The sequence below is a fragment of the Scyliorhinus canicula genome, chromosome 11, assembly GCF_902713615.1.
Source record: "Scyliorhinus canicula chromosome 11, sScyCan1.1, whole genome shotgun sequence".
In the NCBI taxonomy this organism is placed as follows: Eukaryota; Metazoa; Chordata; class Chondrichthyes; order Carcharhiniformes; family Scyliorhinidae; genus Scyliorhinus; species Scyliorhinus canicula.
In genome coordinates, this window is record NC_052156.1 from 42967133 (window position 1) to 42989343 (window position 22211).

The 22211-nt window shown below is 42.0% G+C and overlaps 2 protein-coding genes across 2 annotated transcripts in view; one reads left to right on the forward strand and one right to left on the reverse strand.

The window, feature by feature from the left end:
- Nucleotides 1–10050: 10050 nt before the first annotated feature.
- On the forward strand, nucleotides 10051–12262 carry kctd6a (potassium channel tetramerization domain containing 6a). The gene is made up of 2 exons (XM_038810515.1): nucleotides 10051–10197; nucleotides 11228–12262. The coding sequence occupies exons 1-2, from the start codon at nucleotides 10171–10173 to the stop codon at nucleotides 11912–11914; spliced, it is 714 nt and encodes a 237-aa protein (XP_038666443.1). The 5' UTR covers nucleotides 10051–10170; the 3' UTR covers nucleotides 11915–12262.
- A 1146-nt stretch (nucleotides 12263–13408) lies between these two features.
- LOC119973059 (peroxisomal acyl-coenzyme A oxidase 2-like) overlaps nucleotides 13409–22211 on the reverse strand; it is a 56441-nt gene continuing 47638 nt past the window's right edge. The window contains exons 11-14 of the mRNA XM_038810514.1: nucleotides 21185–21290; nucleotides 19081–19298; nucleotides 17999–18131; nucleotides 13409–13854 (exon numbers count right to left, since the gene is read on the reverse strand). Coding sequence (XP_038666442.1) covers nucleotides 13792–13854; nucleotides 17999–18131; nucleotides 19081–19298; nucleotides 21185–21290 — 520 coding nt within the window. The 3' untranslated portion in view covers nucleotides 13409–13791. The remainder of the gene's footprint in view (nucleotides 13855–17998; nucleotides 18132–19080; nucleotides 19299–21184; nucleotides 21291–22211) is intronic.

Below are 22211 nucleotides of genomic sequence, written 5' to 3' on the forward strand. Positions count from 1 at the left end.
CGGACCCTGTTCTGCCAGGCTCCGATGACCGCAGTCCCTCCCACCACCTCACTCCCGTTCACTAGCCGGTTTAAACGGGCCAGCGCAGAGGCCCCAGACCGGGTCCCTTTCCCCCTTGCCCGGCTCTAGGAAAGCCCAGAAATCCCCTTTTAGTACACACACCCCGCATCTCCACCTACACCCCAAAGAGCCCTCACTTCGAGTGCAAGCCCCATCACTTCCCTTGTCCAAATATATACACTATTGGCTCCTTTAGCTCCCTCCTGTATTCTGACTCATCATTATTCGAGATCCGGCCCACTATGGTCGTGTCGTTAGCAAACGTAGATGGAGTTGGAACCAAATTTTGCCACGCAGTCATGTGTGTACAGGGAGTAGAGTAGGGGGCTAAGTACGCAGCCTTGCGGGGCCCCGGTATTGAGGACTATTGTGGAGGAGGTGTTGTTGTTTATCTTTACTGATTGTGGTCTGTGGGTCAGAAAGTCGAGGATCCAGTTGCAGAAGGAGGAGCCAAGTCCTAGGTTTTGGAGCTTTGATATTAGCTTGGCTGGGAAGAAGATAACTAGGGAAAAGTTGGGCCCATTAGGGAACCAAGGGGGGATCTGTGGGTGGAGCCAGAGGACATTGGTAGGGTGTTAAATGAATATTTCACATCTATCTTCACTCAAGAGAATGAGGAGGCAGATATGGAACTCGGGGAGAGAGACTGTGAGGTTACTGAGCTATAGGAAACAGAGGGTGATGACAGATGGCTGCTCTAATGACTGGAAGCCAGTGCCCAGTGGCATACCTCAGGGATCTGTGCTGGGTACCCTATTATTCATCATTTATATAAATAACTTAGATGATTATGTGGGGGGTAGGATCAGTAAGCTTGTGGATGACACAAAGATAGGCCGGGTGGTTAACAGTGAGACAGAGTCTTGGATTACAAAAGCAAGGAAGTCATGTTGGGAATTATATAGAACATTGGTGATGCCACAGCTGGAGTACTGTGTGCAATTCTGGTCGCCACATTATAGGAAGGATGTGATTGCACTGGAGAGGGTGCAGAGGAGATTCACCAGCATGTTGCCTGGGATGGAGCATTTTAGTTACGCAGAGATTGGATAGGATTGGATTGTTTTCTCTGGAGCAGAGAAGACTTGGTTGGGGGTGGTGACCCGATCAACGTGTACAAGATTATGAGGGGCATAGACAGGATGGATAAGGAACAGCTGTTCCCCTTAGTTGGAGAGTCAGTTACGAGGGAATGCAAGTTCAAGGTGAAGGTTGGGAGGTTCAGGGGGGATTTGAGGAAAAACTTTTTTACCCAGAGGTTGGTGATGGTCTGGAACGCAGTGCCTGGGACGGTGGTTGAAGTGGGTTGCCTCACATCCTTCAAAATGTACCTGGATGAGCACATCGCACATCTTAATATTCAAGCCCACGGGCTATGTGCTGAGATCAGATGCCTTTCATGCAGCGGTGCAGACTCAATGGGCCAAAGGGCCCTTTCACTGTATTTTTCTGTGATTCTGTGATAATATCATACCTAATTTTAGATATTGTGGCTATGCTTCAAATAAGAAAACTGTAGTGATTGACAAAACCTCTGGGACCTAAAAATCCTCTATATTCTTATTCTTGAGCCATATAAAATATTAATTCGGCTGGGAAGCCTAAAAAGGTCACAGCCCTGGTGCTGAGGTTCTATAATAGAGGCCATTGCCTTGATTCGCTCCAGGTTGTGGTAACACTAAGGAAATAAGGACATTAATCAGAAAGCAGAATACATTGATCTTTCTGAGTGAATGCAGGTTTAAAGTGGACTGACTTGGCCTCGCCTCAGTGCTAGGGTGAGGGATTTACCTGCAGGAGCTAGTGAGCTAGTGGTGCACTCCTTTGAGCCACATCCAACCGCGATGGCAGCTGTCCATGAACACTTGCCGACTCTATCATAATGCCAGGTGGCACCTCCCTGGGTGGAGGCTGTTGTCAAGATCAACTCACTGTTGCAGGAGCCTAGACAAAATCAGTCTCCCATACACACACACTCTCACACAGTCAACATTTTCCTACTAGGGGATCGGGGGGAGAAGGATGGTGAAGAAGGGGATGCAGGGTGAAAAATGGTGATGGTTACGAGTGAGGGAGGGAGGGATGGGGTGAGGGGTGGAGCATGGGGTACAGGGAATTAAAAGGCCGATCCTGGTTCCAGCCACTAAGGGCTAGAATTTACACGTGCGCCTCCAATTCTAGCCCTTCCCACATGACAATCTGCCGACATTCAGGACCCACGCAGGCCAGCCTTCATGACCTACGCTGGTTGACCTTCACATCCGTTCCACGTTTGCTTACTGTTATGGACGCCTGGTCAGACCTCAACAATGGCTAAGATACTGAACCAGGTATGTCATTGTTTTTAAGTTTTAAGATTGTGCAGAAAGATAGATTCATTCCGGGAGTGATAATATATGAAATAAGACTTGGTTATTTTATAAACAAAACTTTATTCAAACAAAATAAAAGAAAATTATATTTAAACTTTCAAACTTCACAGTTCTAACAATACCAGATTACATGTAGTTTTTTAACAACTCCCATCAAACAACACTGCATAGAAAATAGCTCTCGTTCCACTTACACATACAGGCAAAGGCAGCGCTTTCATTTTGGACACAATCTTTCTTCTGTTCGGAATCTCTTTCAGACTCTTTTTTCAAAGGTTTCTCTCTCTGGCAGTTTTCATGACGTGTTGAATGGCTGCTCACCTCCTTCTGTTAGCAGGTTTCATGTCTGGTCACCTGGCTGCTCACATACTTCTGCCTTTGTTCTCAAAAGGCTCTCTCTCTCCCTAAGCTCCGCCCAGCCCTTCAAACAAAGCCTCTCTGCTCGGTGTCTAGACTAGACTAACCTATACATTTGGCTGCTTGATTTCCATTCCTGTTTGCACAAAGAAACCAGAGCTATGCCATCATATGCTCATAGCTTTCCATTGACAGACCATAAGGCCATCAGACTCTGTTAATAGAATAATGGCTGGTCATGCAGGAATGTCCTGAAAGACAATGGATCGTGTGTGCATCACATTATGTATTCTCCAACTAGTTTAAATCTGAATGGGAGCATGTGACTCAGCCAGGTGTGGGTGTATCCTTTGAGTCTGCTGCTAGCAGTCTTATTTATTTATTTATTTCTTCATTCTGTTCAATCCTTTAAATTGTCTGCTTTATCTTCGACCTCATTTCTGCACCCAAATTCCTAATATCTCCCCATCATGACATTACCTTTAATGTGAAAGGGGAGCCTGCTTGGTCCTCGCAATCTCACTCCAATTGGGTTCACAGGGGGAGAGGGCAATGTGCATATCAGGTGCAGACTTCAGCCAGTTCCTTTGTGCCATCTTCACCTTTGTGAGAATGTAAAATCAAACCTCGCACATGTAGGTAGTCATGAAGGGCAATAGCAACAAAATGCTTCTTTACTCAGCAGCGGATACTTCTGGAAGATGCTACTCCAGAACTTTGACAGCCTCATGGACATTTGGCATGTTTTTAATGTGCTATTACAGGTCAGGTACGGCAGCATAGTTTTTTCACTTAGAGTCAGCTGTAAGTTAATAACAGACTCTGGAATCTCGACCATAAAAGGAATTTTTCACCCACCGCTTCTCTTTCAGAATCTGAAATTTCTCCCATTTGCCAGTACTTCCCTGCAAATAACACGCACGGGCTTTGCATTCTTATTTGCATTGACACAATTGACAAACCATACCTCAAGAAATCATCTTCATACTGCTTTGTTCCCAAGCTTTGTTTCTTCAGTGTAGGCTGTTAACCATAAGTCCTGGAGCTCTGTACGGAGCTAACAAAAGCATTGCTTTGTCTTGCCCTGGACTCTCATGAACAGCTCTCTCCAGCAAATTCAGTTGTGAGATGCTGGCCAGTAGGTTCACTGCCTATTTTTGTCCCTGGCCATCTCTTACTTGTTAGAAAACAATTAATCTTCACAGTCCTCTTGCCTTGCTTGCCAGCAGGTATAAAATGGAAGAAGCTCTACTCCATGATTTTGCGTCAAAAGCATGTAAAGCAGGACATGAAAGCTTGACGTCAAGTGTATGTGCAGGGTGCATGACCTGCTCACTGCTGCTGCTTCTGGCCAGAGTACTGCACTCAGCCCCATTTCCTTCTCATTTAAAAGGCAGTAACAGTGCACTCTCAATAGAAATGACAGTAGCTGCCATTTCATCTTGGGGGTGCCATGACCAATTGCACCGTGGCCCTCCTGACACCTGACCATGACTCTGTCTTAGAGCAGTACATTCTAGAATCAATCGGGAAGCAGGCTATTTTAGACCTGTTAATGAACAATGAAACCAGATTAATCAATAACCTCATGGTAAAAGCCTTTAGGTAATAACGATCACAACATGATAGAATTTCATGTTCAGTTTGAAGGGGTGAAGTGTGGGTCTAAGACTAGTGTTTTAAACATGAATAAAGGTAATTATAAGTTTATGAAAGTAGAGATGCAGCAGCAGACTATAAAGAGATACTTAATAACTCTCAGCAAAGATTTATACCAGTTAGAAAGAAAGGCTCTGTGAGAAAATGCTTTATTTGTGGCTGAATAAAGAAGTTAAGAATTTTATCAAATATAAAGAAACACTACAAAACTGCAAAGATTAGTGGTAGGTCAGAAGATTGGTCAGATTTTAAGAACCAGAAAAGAATGACTAAAGACATCATAAAATGGGAGAAAGAAGAGTAGGCAAGAAAGTTACCCACTAATATAAAAACATACAGTAAGAGTTTAAATGGGAAAAGAGAAACTAACGCTGGTGTTAGTCCTGTAGAGGGTGAGTCTGAGAAATTGATAATGGAAAACAAGGAAATGGTGGAGGCATTGGATGGGTATTTTGAGTCAGTCTTCACTGTAGAAGACTTAGAAAACTTTGCAAAGATACTTGAAAAACAAGAGGTGAATGGGAGGGAAGAACTTAAAACAATCACAATAGCTGGGAAAAGATGTCAAGAAAACTATTAGACTGAAAGGTTGACAAGTCCCCAGGACCTGAGGTCCCGCATGCTCGGATCTTCAAAGAAGTGGCTGCAGAGATAGTAGGTGCATTGGTTATAATATTCCAAAATTTCTTAGATTCTGGAAGGTATTGGAAAATAATGTAACAAATTTATTCAAGTAAGGAAGGAGTTAGCTTAACATCTATCATAGGATAATCGTTAAAATCCATTATTAAGTAAGTTATAGCAGGATATTTAGAAAATTATAATTTGATCAGGCGAGTCAACATGGCTTTGGGAAAGGTAAAATTATATTTAACTAATTTTAATTAGTTAATTATGAGGGAAATATTTTTCTTATTTTGAGGGAATAACAAGCAAGGTGGATAAAACAGAATCTGTAGAAATGGCGTATTTGGATATCCAGAATGCATTTGATAAGGTGCCACAGCAAAGGTCACTCTGCAAACTAAGGTGGTAACATATCAGTGCTGAGCCTCAACTATTGACAATCTACATCAATGTTTTGGATGAAGGGAACCAAATATATGTGGCAGCTAAATTTGCCGATGACATCAACATAGGTAGGAAAGTAAATTGTCAAGATGAGGCGGAGATTCTGCAAAAGGATATTGACAGGTTAAGTGAATGGGCAGAAATTTGGCAGATGGAGTATAATTTGAGAAAATAGGAACTTGCCCACTTTGGCTGAAAGATGTACAGTCTAAGTGGAGAGAGATTGCAGAACTCAGGATCTGGGAACCTAGTACATGAGTCACAAAGTATTAGTATGCAGGTACAGCAAGTGATTAGGAAGGCAAATGGAGTGTTGGTATTTATTGCAAGAAGAATGTAAAATAAAAGTAGTGAAGTTTTACTTCACCTGTAGAGGGCATTGGTGAGACCACATCTGGAGTACTGTTTTCAGCTTTGGTCTCATTTGAAAAAGGATATAATTGTGTTAGAAGCAGTACAGAGAAGGTTCACGTGATGCTTTCCTGGGATGAAGGGCATACCCTTAGAAGAATGGTTGGTTTAGTTGGTTCTGTTTACACCTCCCGCTGCCTTGGGAAAGCGTGCAGCATAATCAAAGACCCCTCCTACCCAACTTCTTGCATCGGGCTGGAGATACAAAAGTCTGAGAACACGCACCAACAGATTCAAAAACAGCTTCTTCCCCACTGTTACCAGATGCCAGAATGACCCTCTTATGGACTGATCTGATCTCTTCACACATCGTCTCTACTGAGTAATACTCCACTCCTTATTGCTTCACCTGATGCCTGTGTCTATGTATTTACATTGTATATTTATGTTTGCCCTATGCTTTTTTTTTCATGTATGGAATGATCTGTCTGAACTTTACGCAGAAAGATACTTTTCATGGTACCTCGGTACACGTGACAATAAATAAATCCAATCCAAACCAGAAGAATGAAACATGACTGAAACATTTAAGATCCTGAGGGGACTTGACAAGGCAGATATTGGGAGGATGTTAGTGGGGGAGAGTAGAACTAGGCACCACAGCTTAAGAATGATGTGTCTCTTTTAAGACTGAGATGACGAGCATTCTTTTCAGTTACTTTGTGGAATTCTGTTCCCCAGAGAGCAATGGAGGCTGGGACATTAATTTTATTCAGGTCAGAGTTAAACAACATTTTAATAGACAGGGAAGCCAAGGGTTGTGAGAGGAAGGATGCGGGGGTGGTGGCAGATGGCAAAGTATGTTAAGATGACAACCAGATCAGCCATGACCTTACTGGATGGTGGCCAGGCTCGAAGGACCAAATGGCCTAACCCTGCTCCTAAACCCTATGTAACAGCAATATATTAAAATCTATTCTTGAAATCATAGTTTATAATTAATTTCAATGCACTTAATATTTATCTTGTTTCTAAATTATATGCCTAGGTTTGAAACCAAAGAAAATAATATATTATAATTTATTCAGGTTTCGAAGCACTCGAGTTTGTTTTTCGTTTGAATGAGTGGATTACCAAAGCAACAGGATGAAATCATCTGGTAGATGTAAAACTGATACACTGTGCAAAGCTGCTTGTCTGATACCAGATAACTACAGATAACGGTATGGCATTGTATTTTGGATCACTCATCCATTCTTTCTGTCGCCTGTTATACTTTTAATTGCAAATTGTCTAATATAGATTATTTTATTTTAATAAATGCAAATGTTTTAGAAGATATGTTCTGAGCAGCTGTACGTACCTGCAGTATTAAGTTTTATTCTTCAGTGATTAGAATTCTCAATGCAGCCATCCATTGGTGCATTATTACAATGTAGCCAAATTAATGTCGTTTTTAAAAATTGCTGGGATATCTAGAAACGATATTGTTGCAGTTTGCCCGGAAGAGATGTGCTATCCGCTACTTGTTACATGTAAGATGGCCAGCTTTTAAATCAGTTTCCAAATGCTTTTTGAGCCAAAATACCTTTTAGACGATTGTACTGGTTCCTTGATGTGTTTGGAAGGCATCTGAGCCATTCAGGCATTGCTACGGTGCTGTAATTTAAACTTGGGTCTGAATAATATATTTTGAAATCTGAAATTCTCGAGTATCTCTGAAATTTCCTCCTTAAATCGCCCACTTCCCCTCCCGCGAATTGCAGCTTTTGTTTTTCTCTGTTTAGTGAGCGAGTCCTCATTTTTTATCAGAAGCCATACTTTTATCAAAGATGTGGAGATGCCGAGCTTTCGGAGCACAGCTCCTTCCTCATGTGAATGAAGAGGTAGGTTCCAGAAACATATATAAAGACAAAGTCAATGATACAAGACATCCCACGTACTCCCCGCATTGAAGATCTCTGTGGCCTTCTGAAAATACAAGAGGCCGTCCTATCGTATCAGGCAATGGGATCCTGTATGAGAACCTCTCTGGCTACATCGAAGGCATCTTGAAACCCATCGTAAAAGGAACGCCCAGCTTCTGTCGCCATACGACGGACTTCTTACAGAAACTCAGCACCCATGGACCAGTTGAACCAGGAACATTCCTCGTCACAATGGATGTCTCGGCACTCTACACCAGCATCCCCCATGACGGTGGCATTGCTGCAATAACCTCAGTACTCAACACTGACAACTACCAATCTCTAGACACAATTCTGCAACTCATCAGCTTCATTCTGGATCACAACGTCTTCACCGTCGACAACAAGTTCTTCATCCAGACACACGGAACAGCCATGGGGACCAGATTCACACCTCAATATGCCCACATCTTCATGCACAAGTGTGAACAAGACCTCCTCATCGCACAAGACCTTCAACCGACGTTATACACCAGATACATCAATGACATTTTTTCCTTTGGACCCACGGCGAAGAATCACTGGAATGACTACACAATGACATCAATAAGTTCCATCCCACCATCAGACTCACCATGGACTACTCACCAGAATCGGATGCATTCTTGGACACACTCATCTTCATCAAAGATGGTCACCTCAGCACTTTGCTTTACCGCAAGCCCACGGATAACCTCACAATGCTCCACTTCTTCAGCTTCCACCCTAAACACATTATAGAAGCCATCCCCTATGGGCAAACCCTCTGTATACACAGGATCTGCTCAGACGAGGAGGAGCGTAACAGGAATCTACAGACGCTGAAAGACGCCCTCGTACGAACGGGATATGGCACTCAACTCCTTGATCGACAGTTCCAATGCGCCACAGCAAAAAAACGCCCCAACTCCTCAGAAGACAAGCAGGGGGCACAACCGACAGAGTACCCTTCATTGTCCAGTACTTCTCCAGAGTGGATAAACTACGACATCTTCTTCGCAGCTTTATCACGTCATCGATGAAGACGAACATCTTGCCAAGGTCATCCCCACACCCCACTACTTGCCTTCAAACAACCGCGCAACCTCAAACAGACCATTGTTTGCAGCAAACTACCCTGCCTTCAGAACAGCGACCACGACACCACACAAGCCTGCCATGGCAATCTGTGCAAGACGTGTCAGATCATCAACATGGGTACCACCATTACACGTGAGCACACCACCCACCAGGTACACAGTACATACTCGTGCGACTCAGCCAACGTTGTCTACCTCATATGCTGCAGGAAAGGATGTCCTGAAGCGTGGTACATTGGCAAGACCATGCAGACGCTGTAACAACGGGTGAACGGACATCGCGTGGCAATCGCTAGGCAGGAATGTTCCCTTCCAGTCGGGAAACACTTCAGCAGTCAAGGGCATTCAGCCTCATTACCTTCGGGTAAGCGTTTTCCAAGGCGGCCTTCAGGACGCGCGACAATGCAGAATCACCGAGCAGAACCTTCTAGCCAAGTTCCACACACGAGTACGGCCTCAACCGGGACCTTGGATTCATGTCGCATTACATTCACCTCCCACCATCTGGCCTGGGTTTGTGAAATCCTACCAACTGTCCTGGCTTGAGACAAATGACACCTCTTTAACCTGTGATTATCCCTCTCTCCAGTTGCTCCATCTGGACCTATAAAGACTTAATTACCTGAAAATTCAGGTAGCACGGTAGCACAAGTGGATAGCACTGTAGCTTCACAGTGCCACAGTCCCAGGTTCGATTCCTCGCTGGGTCACTGTCTGTGCGGAGTTTGCACGTTCTCCGTGTCTGCGTGGGTTTCCTCCGGGTGCTCCGGTTTCCTCCCACAGTCCAAAGACGGGCAGGTTAGGTGGATTGACCATGATAAATTGCCCTCAGTGACCAAAAAAGGTTTGGAGGGGTTATTGGGTTACAGGGATAGGGTGGAAGTGAGGGCTTAAATGGGTCGGTGCAGATTCGATGGGCCGAATGGCCTCCTTCTGCACTGTATGTTCTATGTTCAAAGACTCGCATTCAAAGTATCATCTCGCATCATTGACTTTGTCCTTATATATATGTTTCTGGAACCCACCTCTTCATTCACCTGAGGAAGGAACTGTGCTGAAAGTTAGTGATTCGAAACAAACTTGTTGGACTTTAAACTGGTGTTGTAAGTCTTCTTACTGTGCCTTTATCAAAGATGGCGGTGCTCAGCTCAAAGTGGCACACATTGATTGTGCCCCTGCGCGCATGCCCGCCCGCCCACGCACTGAGCTGGCTGCGCAAGAGATCGTTCTCCTCCCGGGGAGGGCGCTGAGCTGCGATCGAACCGACCGGAGTGGATGGATAATGGAGACTGGGGCCAGGCGGTAAGGCCCGGGTGGGGAGAGAGAGCTGCCCTTAAGTCTGGCTTCGAGGCGTGCCTCTGACTGTGGGCCGAGCCGGAACGACCCGGGGCTTAATTTGGGGACTGAGCCGGAGGTGCTGCGTGGCGCCCGGCCGGCCGTGAACATTGACCTGTCTGAGGCTGCGGCTGGTGCCGGGGCGAGCGCCAAGCCTTGGGTCTGAGCTAACGGCAGGAGGGGAAGCGGAGGCTGGGTTCACATCTCCTCTGTCGTCCCTCCCCGCCCGCCCGCCAGGCAGGCCACTGACCCCCCAGCGCCTGAACCAGGGGCTCTTTTGGCAAATGGATTAATTTTGCATCGTGTACTAATGTGAATTTGGCCTCGACTCCATTGCACGCCCCCAACCACAATAATGTTTAATAATGAGATAAAGTGAGGGAAAGAACACACGATTTGTATTGGAGAATTTGCCTGAACATTGTTTTTATTTCAGATTTTTAGCATCCACAGCATTTTGCTTTTATGAACATTGTGTCCGTGTCCTGGTACACAATTATTTTTTGCATGTGACTTCGTGTATGAGAGTTAAGCAAATATAGTGTATTGCAATGATCTGATTGTTGAAAAAATATAGTATATTGCAATAATCTGAGCGTGTATAACAATCTTGAGAACAATACTACATACTAATGAGTTTGGGTGTGGAAAAATAAACGTTAAAACTTGAGTCCTATTCGGCGTTTGGGTCCAGAGAATGATTAATTTAATTAAATTGAATGCGCCCCGTGGGTATGGAGTTTCAACATTAGGCGGTCTTTGTTCTTGGGACGTCGGTTTGAACAACAGTCTACCTAATTCTTGCGGGGCTTGAGATTTTTATTCCAGTAAAATACCACTGGGAGTTTTAACAACTTCAAACAAAATAAGAGGTTTCAGTTTTAAATAAATTAGGTACCACAGTTGAGTTTGACTGTCAGAATGTGGTCATCGGGGACAATGCAGTTTGTGGGATAACTATTCATGTCCTAGTTTTAATTTTTTTTTCCCATTTCAGATGGCAAATCCAGTCACCCTTAATGTAGGAGGACACTTGTATTCAACATCAATATCCACACTAACTAGATACCCAGACTCCATGTTAGGAGTAATGTTTAGGGGAGATTTCCCCACTGCCAAAGACTCTCAAGGAAACTACTTCATAGATAGAGATGGACCGCTCTTCAGATATATCTTGAATTTTTTAAGGACTGCTGCTCTGACATTACCTCATGGTTTCAAAGAAATTGACCTCCTGAGAAAAGAGGCTGATTTTTATCAGATTGAGCCTTTGATTCATTATTTGAATGACCCCAAGCCCCTTTACTCCTTGGATACCTTTGAGGAGGTGGTGGAACTGTCCAGCACCCGCAAACTTTCCAAATATTCAAATCCAGTAGCTGTTATAATCACACAACTGACTATCACGACTAAAGTTCACTTGCTGCTGGAGGGCATCTCAAACTATTTCACAAAATGGAATAAACACATGATGGATACCAGAGATTTTCAGGTGTCCTTCACCTTTGGACCCTGTGATTACCACCAAGAGGTGTCTCTTCGTGTTCATCTGATGGAGTACATTGCAAAGCAAGGCTTTACCATCAGAATGACAAGAGTACATCACATGAGTGAGAGAGCAAATGAGAACACTGTAGAACACAACTGGACATTTTGTAGATTGGCACGAAAAACTGAAGATTGACCATATTTTCAATGCTTAAATGATGTAACTGATGGACTGCAGTGGATCACTGTATGGCACAAATTAATTGAATACCCAGGTAACCATGTAATGATTTTTAAAGTTCCACAACTCTTATTGTAAAATTACATTTTGTAAAATAGTAAAGTATTCCTAAGTGTACTGTAACCAAATGATGCTGTTGAAATAAAGTATTAAATGTGTAAGATGTATATTCCTTAAGTTTTATGATTAACTTTTTAACAGCACCTAATAGATTGAAGTTTAAGGATAATCCGTAAAATTGATGTAGTTTTTCCTTGTTTGTTCTCCCCATGTACTTATGAAATAAATATTAGAATGTCAAAATCTAGTCTTTGTGCACGTTTCTTATGGTATAATAAAGGTTTTGATATATAAAATTTACCTTCTCGATGTAGCTTTAAGCTGATCAGTAAAATGTATTCTAATTAATACAACATGAGCTGACTTTTCAATTTGGGAGATTTCAGATGATATTTCATGCAAATTAAATTCTCAAGTTTACAACAAGTGAACTGTTCACCTTTAGCTCCAGTACAAGATCATATGCCCCATTTTCTTGAACTAAAACTGAGACTTTAAGAATCGAAAAATACGATCAGAAACAGGATCACCATTAAATTTTATGCAATGTGGCACTATTTCTTTTAATTTTGAGTTGATGTTTCTGAAGAAATGTTTACTTGTATATTATTTTTTGCATTGCATGACTTAACCTTTGTAGCATTGACGTTTAATGAGTATTTTGTCTTTACCTGCACTGCATAGCTGAGCAGGATAGTCTGAACCAGTTTGGATATAACCATAGCAATTGGCCAATATAATGTCAAGTTGGTGTAAACACATTGTCATTTTAGGTCGGATGATGCTGAATGAAGACTTATCATCAGCAATTCTACCTAGCATAATGTGCTGTAAACTGCCATTTTATTACTTTTTAAATTGAGGTGTGGGTGAAGCCGTATAATTCAAACTAATTTACTTGATAAGGTGATTCACATGAAGAAACATTAATTCTGAAAATACATTTGAAACTGAGTACTCACCTATATAGAGTTCAATTGACATTTTACCTTCAATAGTTCTAAAAGTTTGTCTTTATTATTAAATCATGAACCTCATTTATTGCATCTTTGATTTTAGGTTGTGCTATTTGAATTGAGTATGCGATCCAGGTAGTCTGTTGTGCAGTTATTTCGTGCCTGAGGAATCAACTCTCCCAAGTGTTGCCAGGGCATTTTGATCAGCAATCTGACATACATTTTCAGGATATTAGAATTTCAACTGAAGTGAAATTTAGTTGCATTAAATTCACTGGAGATGTTGAGTTCTATCTTTCCAATCTGCAAATCTATATATACTTCAAAAAGACAAGCACATCTGCAACTATAACCCAGCATAAATTGCAGGTGGAGAAGGAGGAGAGATGAAACCATCTGTTGTATTTCATTCAAAAATGTTGGAAATGAAATATACTTCAAAAGCATCTTCCCTGGGTTTATTTAATAGCTGGTAACATATACACTGAAATAAGGCTGACATTAACAAAATGTCTAGATACAGAAAATGTATTATAAAACATAAGCACAATCTGTAATTTACTGAAAACATAAGTGCAATGGTCAAGGCACAGAGGTTTAATTCAGTTAAAATTAAGTTCAATTACTCTGAAAAAGACATTCCTTAGAAATTGAAAAAAAAATCAATTAAAGCTGATCTGACTTCATTGTACTTTTTTGAGAATAAATCTGGCTATTAATAGTCGCTATGGCCATTTCTAACTAATTTATGATCATCAGCATTGCATGCTATTAGCATAGCTTCCAAAACCAGCAGAATTAATCCAGCGTACAGTGTTACAGCTTGGACTGTGCTAATTGAAAACGAGGCTTCAGATATTTCTCATATGCGAGATTTACCTGTGGAAACAAAAATCCAGTAAACTATTTACTTTCAAATATTGACTACTGCTAGCTACATGTTTGAAATCTCTGCAAATAAACAAAATTACATAAATAACAAATCTTTGTCTAGAAAGTACAGTATGCACATGAGTGAAAGCATGTCATGTTCCGGTGAATCTGCAGGAGTAACTCAGCCAGGCCCACTCCTCCACCTTTCCCAGTAGCCCAGAAAATCCTCTCTTTAGGTACTTATCCAATTCCCTTTTGGATGTCATGATTGAATTTGCTTCGAACCCCATCAGGTAGTGTTTTCCAGGTCCTCACCACTCGCTGTGTAAAAAAAGTTTGTGTTGCTTCTTTTGCCAATCACCTTACATTAGTGTCCTCTGTTTCTGGATCCTTCCACCAATGGCAACAGTTTTTCTCTTATCCTCGCTGTCCAGACCCTTCATAATTTTGAGAACCACCATCAAATCTCCGTCTTACTGATTCTATCTACTGTTCAATATAATTTTCATTTATGTTTGTGTGAAAATCAAATGTCATTTTCTTTGGCTGACAAGAACCCAAGAAATTACAAAAGGAAAAGGATGTGGGAATGTAAGTCAATGGAACTCAGTGCAAAACCTTACTGAATCATAGACTGATGCAACACAGGAGCTGCCGATTCAGCCCACTGTGCCTGATCTAAGAAAGAGCTGCTTAATCAATTCCACTTACTGACTCTTTCCCATTAGCCCCGTGAATTCTTTCCCACTTTGTTCATGTGTTAATATATGTCATGATGTGGAGATACTGGTGTTGGACTGGGGTGAGCACAGTAAGAAGTCTTACAACGCCAGGTTAAAGTCCAACAGGTTTGTTTCAAACACTAGCTTTCGGAGCATAGCTCCTTCCTCAGGTGAATGAAGAGGTATGTTCCAGAAACATATATAGACAACTTCGACAATGCTTGGAATACGAGCATTTGCAGGTAATTAAGTCTTTACAGATCCAGAGATAGGGGTAACCCCAGGTTAAAGAGGTGTGAATTGTCTCAAGCCAGGACAGTTGGTAGGATTTTGCAAGCCCAGGCCAGATGTGGGGGATGAATGTAATGCGACATGAATCCCAGGTCCCGGTTGAGGCCGTACTCCTGTGTGCGGAACTTCACTATAAGTTTATGCTCGGCGATTCTGCGTTGTCGTGTGTCCTGAAGGCCGCCTTGGAGAACGCTTACCCGGAGATCAGAGGCTGAATGCCCTTGACTGCTGAAGTGTTCCCCAACTGGAAGGGAACATTCCTGCCTGGTGATTGTCGCACAATGCCCGTTCATTCATTGTCGCAGCGTCTGCATGGTCTCGCCAATGTACCACACTTCGGGACAACCTTTCCTGCAGCGTATGAGGTAGACAACGGCTGAGTCGCACGAGTATGTACCGTGTACCTGGTGGGTGGTGTTCTCACGTGTAATGATGATGATATCCATGTCGATGATCTGGCACGTCTTGCAGAGATTGCCATGGCATGTGTGGTGTTGTGGTCGCTTCTTAATATATGTCAGTCATGGCTCAGTGGTAGTACTTCAAATTAGCCAGGACCTGATGAACTGCACGTTAGGGTTTTAATGGAAGTGGCTGTAGAGATAGTGGACCCATTGGTTGAAATTTTCGGGAGGGTACGAGAAGATTGGAAAACAGCCAATATGACCCTTGTTCAAAAAGGGAGAAAGGCAGGGAACTACAGGCCAGTTAGTTTAACATCTATTATTGGCAAGATTCTGGAGTCAATAATGAAAGAGGAAATAGCAAATCAATTTAGAAAAGCTGAATATCAAACATATGAAAGGTAAATAATGTTTCACAAATTTTCTCAAATTCTTTGAGGGTGTAACAGGAGAGTAGAGGGGAACCTGTAGATGCATTTAAATTTTGGGCATTTGACAAGGTGCTGCATAAGAGGCTGGTGCATAAAGTAAAAGTCCATGGAATTGGAGGAAGTGTTAGCATGGAAAGAAAACAGTTGTAGGAAATGGACCCTATTCAGAGTTGAAAGAAGTAACTAGGAGGTCTTGGCTCGCAATTGTTTACTGACCTGGAGGAAGTAACAGAATGTAAGGTTTCCAATTTTGCCGATGATACTGGAAGGGCGTGTTATGATGAGGATTTTGAGATTCTGTAAACGGGATACAGATTGGGTGACTGGGCAAAAAACCTGGCAAATGGAATTTAATGTGGGGAAGTGTCAGTTCATGCACTTAAGTAGGAGGAATCAAAAGGCAGATTATTATCTAAATGTAGAGAGACTGCAGGTGAGTGAAGTACAGAGGGAACGAGGTGTTCTTGTGTATGAATCACAAAAAGCTAGGCAGATCCAACAAGTAGTTAGGGCAAGTGGCATTTTGGCCTTTATTGCAAAGGGGTTGGAGTTTAAAAATAGGGAGGTTTTGTTGCATTTATACAGGGTGAGCCTCACCTGGAGTACTGCACATAGTTTTGACCCCCTTACCCAGTAAAGGATAGAGTAACATTGATGGTAGTTCAAAGGAGATTCACCAGGCTAATTCCTGGGATGTGAGGATTGTCTTATGAAGAGAGACTAAATTGAATGGGTCTGTATTCCTTGGAGTTTAGAAGAGTGAGGGGTAGACCTGAGGTGGCTTGACAGAATAGATGGTGAGATGTTTTCACTAGTGGGAGAATCTCGAACAAGGAGACATAGCTACAAGATAAAGGGAATGTCATTTTAAACTGAGGTGCGTAGAAATTTCTTCTCGCAGAGGGTGGTGAATCTCTGAAACTCTCTGCTCTGGAGGCTGGATCATTTGAAGTATTTAAAGTGGAGGTGGATAAATATTTGATAGATCGAGGAATAGAGGGCTATGGGGAAATGGCACAGAAAAGGAATTTTGGCTGGCATAGATCAGCCATGATCGTGTTGAATGGCGGGGCAGGCTTGAAGGGCCTGGTGACCTACTCCTGCTTCTTATTCTTGTGTGTGCGCGAGTCAGAATGTCTTCGGCTCAAGCCTGACTTCAAGTCTCGAGTACATAATCTAGGGTGACACTAGTGCAGTAATGAGGAAGTGCGGCACTGTCCGGTGCTACAATTCAAATGAGACATAAAACCAATGCTCAGTGGATACAACAAATACCGAAATACTATTTCAGGAGGCGTTGGAGAATTCGGCTAATATCCCAGTCACTATATATTCAATCAGAACAAACTAACTGGTCATTTATTCCTGTGCTGTTGTTCATGGGACTTGTAGGCACAACGTGGCTTCTGCATATGCCTAGAAAACTGCTCTGACTGTTCTTCAAAAATATTTAATCAGTTGTAAAGCACCGTTAATACATCCCAAGCATGAGACATTAGTTCTTCCTCTTTCATGATGACTTTGAAACTACAAATTCAGCATGTATAGTGTTAGTTGCAAATGGATATGATCAGATAAGTGGAGATGAGGAAATGTCTATTCAAACTTATAATTACATAATATGCAGTACAACAATATGGATGGATAAGAGTTCACCAGCAGTATAAACTGGGTATTTAGATATGTACTTGCCAAAAATGAAAGGGGGAATTGCAAGAAGAATGCGCCTGGATTTCAAATTTGCCATGTTGATGGTCAATGTTGACAAGAGTATGCATTTATAAAATTAGCTTAATTTATGTCATACCTATACAAACATGGACGTAGAAAACAAAGTAAATGTCACTATTTGGACACGGCAATGTAAATTTTAAAGTAGAGCTTTATCAGATTTGTCTCAGGCCAATTTGATTTTATCCATTACTCCTTTTTTAGGGGTGGGGCAAAGTGTAAACAGCGGTTAACCTTTGTATTTGTATTCAATAACTGAAGTTAATGTTGATTATTAGTTAATGTTGGTTATTAGTTTCATAAGTCCCAAGTTACCAGATTATAAAGATCCTGCCTCCAGTAATTGTACCAGTTTATACTTTCAATTTTATATTCTCAGAACCCAGAGAATTAAAGGTCTTTTTCATTCTTGGGATTTGGGAATCACTGGCTAGGCCAGCAGTGTGGGGGGCGAGATTGGGAAGAGAAGCAGATTTCTCAGATTTCACTAGAATTACTGCTCAAAGGAAATCTTCCCAGGCAACATCACTGGGAATGCTATATGTGATCCAGCAAATGAAGCTAGGGGTACCTTTGCATTTGTGGGGGCTTTCTGAGCCCATTGGAAGAGGCGTTGGTAAGCATAGCCATCATAGTTACCAATAGCAGAATTCAGCTGTTCGTCAGGATAATCAAACGCATCTGTTATTGAGATAGCATTCTTCCTAAAGACAGTATAATATAATTAATAATCTTTATTGTCACAAGTAGACTTACATTTACACTGCAATGAAGTTACTGTGAAAAGCCCCTAGTCTCCACATTCCGACGCTTGTTGGGGTACATAGAGGGAGAATTCAGAATGTCCAATCCACCTAACAGCATGTCTTTCGGGACTTGTGGGAGGAAACCGGAGCACCCAGAGGAAACCCACCCAGACACGGGGAGAACATGCAGACTCCGCACAGACAGTGACCCAAGCCGGGAATCAAACCTGCGACCCTGGAGCTGTGAAGCAACAGTGCTACGAACTGTTTCAAACAAAAAAAAACGGAGATACTAGTATTTATCATGAATACTGATACATGCCAATTGGTATTACTGAACAACTTGCTCTAATTTTTACTTTCTGAAATGAGTTTGCTGACATTTTGCTTTTCTGATCCAGAGATCTGTCCCAGAAAGTGTCACCTTCAGTGTTAGACATGAAGTTGGGAATTTTTAACTCGTATACTGGACTGATTTTATAACAGAAGCCTATATATCTAATTTTTTGCATTTTATGAGAACAATCATTAAACATTCTCATAAACACTCAATAATTGATTAAATATAAAGCATGCATCAGAACAAAATCACTGATCCTATTTGCAGCAATACTAAATCTATACTTGGTTAATGTTGTAGTCCTGGCTACACATGAACCAGCATGCTCTAAGACAGGAGGTGATTCAAAAGGTATATTCTGCATACTGTTTTGAAAAATAGATTTGGTCACTCTTACATTCAAAAACAGGTAATTGCTCGCAGTTTACGATAAAACAAAATCTGCTCTGCAACGGTGTTAGCAGAATTTCCATTCATCCATTTATTAACTGATGACTGCACAATGCGGCACATGCATACAAATATTTTTCCTCATTTAAATTCCATGTGTACAAGAAATCATTTTACCGGACAACAGCTAGAAGATCCAGTTGACAGGTGGTAACCAGGTCCAGTTGCTTTCCAGTCATAAAACCATCATATAGGAAATCCCCAGCATTGTCCAAAATTCCAGTCAATGCGTAAAGGTCACACAACATTTTGATCACTTGCTGAATTTCAGGCTCAAACTTCAATCCTTCCATTGTCTCAACAAAGTTCTTCACAACTACATAATGGCAGTGAGCCTGAGAAACAAAGAAAACACATAGATAAAAATGAACCCTGAACCCAAAATTTTACATTTATCACCTCCCTACAAATGATATGGGGAACTAGTCTATCACAGTTCACACGCTGGCAATTGCATTGATCGGGGGGATTTGCATACAAAAGAATCATTTTACCAGACCAGTGCTCGCTATCCAATTGAGAAGCAGGGGATTCCTGTAAAGGAATACAAGATTTGACAAAGACAAAATACACTTTGAATGGATCCTGTGCCAGACAAGTTAGATGAGCTGAATTAATTTCTAGTTCCAAACTACATGTTTTTCTGCAATGTCTCCTCCTCATACTGACATACAGGGGCAGCAGGGTAGCATGGTGGTTAGCATAAATGCTTCACAGCTCCAGGTTCCCAGGTTCGATTCCCGGCTGGGTCACTGTCTGTGTGGAGTCTGCACGTCCTCCCCCTGTGTGCGTGGGTTTCCTCCGGGTGCTCCGGTTTCCTCCCACAGTCCAAAGATGTGCGGGTTAGGTGGATTGGCCATGCTAAATTGCCCGTAGTGTCCTACAAAAAAAGTAAGGTTAAGGGGGGGTTGTTGGGTTACGGGTATAGGGTGGATACGTGGGTTTGAGTAGGGTGATCATGGCTCGGCACAACATTGAGGGCCGAAGGGCCTGTTCTGTGCTGTACTGTTCTATGTTCTATGATATAAACTCAATGCAAAGTGTAAAAACAAATGAGAAGACACCGATGTGGAATCTGAAGTTGAAAAAATTATGTTGCTATGTGGCAAAATGGCACTGATTTGGACATTTGAGGTCCACATCAAAACTACCTGTTATCGGGGAGTAAACCATTTACACATATTGTTGAAACTTCACGCATCAATTAACCAGCTTATGAAACTCCCTAACTGTGTTATCAACGGGAACTCCATTCCATGCATTAAATCTAAATGTACATTTATTTATTTTTTGCTGAACAAATCAAAGCTTTGATATTGGTGATTTTCCCCTAGCAGAACAAGACGAGTTGAAATCAATTTGTGATACAAGTATCATAAATGAAGCAGTTGTTGGTAGTGGCGTAGTGGTACTGGCATAGGACTCGCTATTCAGAAACCTAGGGTAATGTTCTCAGACCCAGGTTCAAATTCCACCCCAGCAGGTGGTGAAATTCGAATTCAACAAAGAATATCTGGAATTATAACTTTATAATAATTTTTACTGTTACAAGTAGGCTTACATTAACACAGCAATGAAGTTACTGTGAAAAGCCCCTAGTCACCACATTCTGGCACTTGTTCGGGTACACTGAGGAAATATTTAAAATGTCTAATTCACCCACGCAGACACAGGGAGAATGTGCAGACTCCGCACAGACAGTGACCCAAGCAGAGAATTGAACCTGGAACTCTGGCGCTGTGAAGCAACAGTGCCAACCACCATGCTACCGTGCCACCCTATAGCTAAAAGTCTAAAGATGGAAACTATTGCCGGAAAGACCCATCTGGTTCACTAATATCCTTTTAGGGAACAAAATTTGGCATCTTTACCTGGTCTGGCCTACAAGGTGGTTGACTCTTAAAAATGTCCACTAAAATGCACTCGGTTCAAGGGCAATTAGGGATGGGCAATAAATCTTGGTTCAGCCAGCAACACCCACATCCCATGAATGAATAGAAAAAATAAGTTTGTTATTCCATCATTAGTGCAAGAAAAATCAGTGATTTGAAGATAATTTCAAGATAATTTCAAGATAATTATGGATGAATTAATGTCTACTTTTTGACCAAGGAAATAAGAACATATACACTATAATCTTAGAACATGTGTTTTGTAAATGTTAGAATGTTAAAAACGTGAATAAAAATATTTTTATTAAAAAAAATATATAAAATCTTACAACAGCAGCCTTTGCAAGTTGTACAGAAGTGCTATTCCAGGCAACATATTGCTCAACTCCAGACTGTCGGAGAGACTGCAACTTGATCCCAGCATCTTTAATCAACCTAAAAGAGATGGAACATCACATAAGTAAGCTTAAAAGACAACTTAATCAAACACAAAATGGCTCTTCATGTGCGTTATTATTTAAAGTGAATTTAGGGGGTATGGTATCATTACATCAAAAAGTTTATTCTACTACTAAATTCTACTATACTGACATTTAAGTTATTGCATTTATTTAATTATTTAGGAAAGAACTCAGTGGCAAGCACACTGAATAATATTAAATAGATGTGTCTTATTAGATCTAATAATCACAATTACAGCAGCAGCCAGAGCAGTGACACCACGGCTGGCTCTGATGTTCAAAAGGGAGGGTCAAAGCGCAGAAGAGCAATAGTCATTTGGGACTCTATAGTCAGGGGCACAGATAGGCGCTTCTGTGGACGTGAAAGAGACTCCTAGGATGGTATGTTGCCTCCCTGGTGCCAGGGTCCAGGATGTCTCCGAACGGGTAGCGGGTATCCTGAAGGGGGAGGGCAAACAGGCAGAGGTTGTTGTACATATTGGTACTAACGACATAGGCAGGAAGGGGCATGAGGTCCTGCAGCAGGAGTTCAGGGAGCTAGGCTGAAAGTTAAAAGACAGGACCTCTTGGGTTGTAATCTCGGGATTACTCCTGTGCCACGTGCCAGTGAGGCTAGAAATAGGAAGATAGAGCAGTTAAACATGGGGCTAAACAGCTGGTGTAGGAGGGAGGGTTTCCGTTATCTGGACCACTGCGAGCTCTTCTGGGGCAAGTGTGATCTATACAAGGAGGACGGGTTGCATCTAAACTGGAGAGGCATAAATATCCTGGCCGCGAGGTTTGCTAGTGTCACACGGGAGGGTTTAAACTAGTATGGCAGGGGAGTGGGCACCGGAGCAATAGGTCAGAAGGTGAAAGCATTGAGGGAGAACTAGGGAATAGGGCCAGTATGGCT